Here is a 4,778-nt window from a genome sequence, read left to right on the forward strand (position 1 = left end):
AGTTAATAGCTGACTGCAGAAGAAACAGGAAGCATTTCCTTGGGCAACCTGAGAATATGGCGAGAGTGAGCTCTGGATACGCCCGGGCTAGCTCCTCAGACAACTGGTAATAAGATACAGAATACAGATGTGGTAGCGGGGACAGCTGGCTGAGGACTCCATCCGTTCTCTGAACCTCCAATTTGTGAGCATAGCGAAACATCTTCGGTTCCAGGATCTATAGGAAAGTAATTCCATCAACTTCCGTCAATTCTTTATGGGTTCCTCCAGAGTTTAGCTATAATTAAAAACCAAAAACTCTCCTACACAGTATCCCACTTTTAAATCTATAGTCATTTATATCACTATGCCCGTTTCTAGTATTTAAAATGCCTGCAGAAGACGACCACCGTTCAGAAAGATTTGCACCCAGGTATCCAACATCAATGATGCTGGTACACAGCCCAGTCTGAATTAGCTTTAGCAACTCACTGTGTAATGACTAGAAAAAAATTAATCACTTTTCCAGGTAAAAATATAATTGCATACAATATGTGCACATGGGAAAAGCCCCAGGAAACAGCTCTTGGCTAATCACTAGACAGCCTATAAACTGCCCTTGGCTTACACTACATGAAGCCCGAGTGACTGTTAACCTTTTTCTTCACTAGAAAGAGTGAAATTAGATATAATTCCTTAGCGGGTCCAGCATGGGTACCACCTCAGCGCCTTTGGGAACATCAGCATCTACTCCACCGCCACTTTAAGGCCTTCTCAAAAACCACTGCATCATGCCTTGTTACCAACCAGTTAAAAATTTGATAATGATAATCTAAAAAAAGTAAGGCTATCACAAAGGATGGTTCTCAAAACAAAAAAATACTCCAGCCACCCAACTCTCATCTGTCAAACAGAAGTAGCCATTCCTATATACCAGCCCTAATTAGTGAATCCTAAGTATCAAAATACATTCACATACACTAACATAATCCTCTATAGGGCAGTTCTGAACACTTTATATTATTAAAGATTTAAACAGCAATATTGTCTTTGGCTTGTATTTCTACTAATAACCAGAACTTGGTACCCTACCTTTACTACCAATATTACTATGCATTAATGGTAAAAATAATGTATCAACTTTGCCAGATCATGAGTAAAGTTAGACTTTAAACACAATTTGTACACGAACCTGTAAGAGTTGCATAGCAACTTCATAGATACTTCTAGAAGAGTCAGCTGCTTTAAACAGTATTAGATTCAGGAGCATCACCGTGTCACACTGATAATCCCTGAAGATAAACATCATGCATTAGGAAAAGCAATGTTTGGAAAAGTTCACATCAGTGAACGGATATGGCAAACAACAGGCAAGGCTGTGAACGTCTAAGGCTACAGGTGACTTCCTGTTTTAAAGACAACAGATTTGGGGGAGGGGGAGTTGTTATCCTTTATTGACTAAATTTTACTTGTGTTCAAGGAAAGAAAATAAAGGGTTCTTAGTATTTCTGAAAGAGTCTCTTGAAAACAGACCCACAAACAACTGCAACTGTACCCTGAGTGCATGTGTGGACTAGGTACCTGTTCTGAAACACGTTGGCAATGGCTTTGAAGCAACCAGCTGCTACCCTCCGGGAACCAGTGTAGCATCGGTCCACGGCCCAGTACATCAGGTTGCTCTGGTCTGGGTTCAGCTCCAGCAGCAACGTAACTGCTTCACAGCCCAACTGGTGAACCTGGGGAAGGACAGGAGTGACAGGGAGAGGAAGTCAGGAGCAGGGTGTATGCTGAGGATGCAGCATGCATTTACTGCACACCATCACACAATCCAATCAACTAATTCCCAGTTACCTGCTGGGGGTGGGGAAATCACTTGTGTATCTGTCTTTTTATATATATATCCCTTCAAGGCTATTTTAGTTTGATGCTCTCTTCCAACAGCGCCCCAAGGCAACTGATGAATGTGAACAATGGTTCTGAACTTTCAGAAGAAAATAAATGGTGCCCTCCTCAATGATTCTTATCAAGTTTTATTATTATTTGCAATAACTCAGTGCTGGGGGCAGAGAGTGAAGGGTAAGCCACACTTTATATTGTGAAGCTGGTATGCAAACTGAATAACAGGGCATGGGGGTGAGGAAGAAGGCAGGAAAGAAGGATTAACTCAAAAGTGGTCAAAACAGTGAGCTGAAACCAAGCTTCTCCATGGAATATTTTAATACTTTAATATTTTAGTTATTTAGACTGAATCCTATTTAGATATACATACGACCCCACATTAATCCTATACCATGAAAGAGAAATTAAAATTATTCATGTGAGTAATAAGAATTCTAACTTTCTTAGGTGATATATCCTACCTAATTTTATCTCATATGCTATTCATCGAGGCAAAATCTCTCAGTTGTGCCCAGAGCTCACCAATAATGTTAGTCCAGTCTGCTCTGGCAATCCCAGTTACTTTCTGAGTAATGGGATTACGAGCAGGCTGCCCCATCAACCTGGCATTTACATGGTGCTAGGGATCTGAACTCGGGTCCTTACACTTGCCTGGCAAGTGCTCCAATCACGGAGCTGTCACCATAGTCCTTATTTTTTTTTTATGCATATAATTCCATCCTGTTTTTAAGGCAGACTTATTTCAGTGGTCCACACAGTAACTGCAAATAATGCAATGGTAATTTCTGAGAAAACTTCAGGAGCCTATTAGAATTACCTTCTTATCCAGAGAGTCCAGAATGTTATCCAGCCATTTGTACAAATACCCATCTGATGACAGTCCCACATTGTCTGCGACAGGGCCACAGCACAGCACAGCAGACATGGCCTTCAAATGATAACATCAGAACCACATTTAACACATTTAAGAGGCAAAATGTTGCCACTTACTAATGTGTATCTAGCCAGAATACCTTTCACAAGGAAATATAAAATAGTAATTTTTTTGTTGTTCTGGGGCTAAACCCTAGGGCTTAGACATGCTAGGCAAGCACTCTGTCAGGAAGCTGTATCCCATCCTATTAGTAACTTTTAAAAGCGAAGCATTTATTATGAGTAAGCTAGTCTATCATCACAGCAAATTAACTATGCGCTGTAAAGACAAGGGGACCAAGAGAAAGAACACTTAAATACAAACAAAAATAGGTACCCTTAATCCTTTAGGAAAACAATGATGAAATCTTACAGATTTCTGGAACTCTTTTGTGCTGTATTTTAGGAAGCTAGACAAAGCTTCCTACATGGCAGACAAACCCAGACCCCGGCATTCTAGGTGCTCTGAAGAACCCCTTTCTGTTCGTGCTATGACATAAGGAGACTCTAACATAGTGAGAAGGAAATCAGGGATCTATGGAAATAAATCAGGGATCTATGGAAATACCTTTAGTGCACAGTACTGATGTCTATTGATTTGCATATTCCTATCGCTGTATCTGTCCAAGGGCGTAAACATGATGCTAAAGGGGCCTGCCCAGTGACTGAACAGCATGAACAGACTGTGACGAAGGCTTTGTTGAGGAAAAATACTTCTTCTCTGGTGCACTGTAAATACAAAAAAGGGGAGACATATTTACTCCTAGTTCATTTATTCTAATGTGCATGCCAACATCAGGATACGAAGAGGAAGCTGCATTTGAATCATCTAAAACTCCCAGGTGGATGCTGCAAGGAGTCTAAGCGGGAGCTGGAGTCAGGACTAGCCTCTTCCTGGCTGCCTCATGAACTCCATGGCTGCATCACCACAAGGCACTTGATTCATTGCTAAATGAGGGCTTTTGGCTAGGAAAGTTCTACTTCAAATTTTGTATTTTTGCCCCAGTAGAAGAGATCCCTTGCAAAAGAAAGCACACATTTGTCTTGACATGAGAGCAAAGGAGAGCAGACCTACTCCAGGTCTTTTGTGCAGACTGCTGTGTGCCCTGGGATGGTGCCAAAAGCCTGCGGGGCTCTGTGAATTGGTTCAGTACCTACTCGTGCAGGGGAGCTTGCCCCTTTCAAGTTAGGGTCCCTATCGCTGTGATGAAACACCATGACCAAGAGTGACAAGGAAAGGGTTTGCATCACTCACCCTTCCACACAGCCCATATAACAGCTCCTCGTGGCGTGCTCAGTCTGCTTTCTTACAGAACCCAGGACCACCAGCCCAGGGACAGCACTGCTCACAAAGGGCTGGGCCCTCCCCCATCAATCACTAATTACGAAAACGTTCTACAGCCAGATTTTATGGAGGCATTTTCTCAACTGAGGTCCCCTCTTTTCAGATGGCTCTACCTTTGTTACAATGACATAAAAGTAGCCAGCACACCGACCCTAATATTCTCTGGATCAATATGAGTTAAGACACTCAATAGCATCCAATAAATCATGACGGAAGCTGTGGGGAAAGTGCACAGTAACAAAACTAAATCTATCTTTATACTAGCCACTCTGCTACACAGAAAATAAAGAGGAGAAAAACGCTCTTGGCCCTTAAATAGCATTTACCTTTCAAAGGGCAAAATAAGGCTCCTGTGCCTACAATTAGCAAGCCTAATTATATACTTAAAAGATCCTGCAAAAAAAATAAAATCCATGTGATTGCATGCCAAAGGTTAGCATATAGTACTTAAGATAACAAAATCATTGTATTTGGAGAGAGAAAAATATCAACTTTTGCTGCATGCAAAAGGCTTATGGTAATCTTTTAAGATGCCTTTTTGGAAAGAATTACTACTTTTTGAAGCAGTTGTACAGATCAATCTTCCTAGCAGGGCTGGAGAGATGGCTCAGTGGTGAAGAGCACTGCTTGCTCTTCCAAAGGT

General features: G+C 41.5%; 1 protein-coding gene across 9 annotated transcripts in view; it reads right to left on the minus strand.

Moving 5' to 3' along the window:
- Fryl (FRY like transcription coactivator) overlaps nt 1-4,778 on the minus strand; it is a 219,096-nt gene that overhangs the window by 53,963 nt on the left and 160,355 nt on the right. For all 9 annotated transcript variants that reach the window (XM_026785301.1, XM_026785300.1, XM_026785299.1 and 6 more), the window contains 5 exons: nt 3,359-3,519; nt 2,696-2,806; nt 1,561-1,715; nt 1,172-1,271; nt 49-217 (listed from right to left, as the gene is read on the minus strand). In XM_026785301.1, the coding sequence (XP_026641102.1) occupies nt 49-217; nt 1,172-1,271; nt 1,561-1,715; nt 2,696-2,806; nt 3,359-3,519 (696 nt within the window). The remainder of the gene's footprint in view (nt 1-48; nt 218-1,171; nt 1,272-1,560; nt 1,716-2,695; nt 2,807-3,358; nt 3,520-4,778) is intronic.

The sequence above is a fragment of the Microtus ochrogaster genome, linkage group LG1 (assembly GCF_000317375.1).
Source record: "Microtus ochrogaster isolate Prairie Vole_2 linkage group LG1, MicOch1.0, whole genome shotgun sequence".
NCBI classification, from domain to species: Eukaryota; Metazoa; Chordata; class Mammalia; order Rodentia; family Cricetidae; genus Microtus; species Microtus ochrogaster.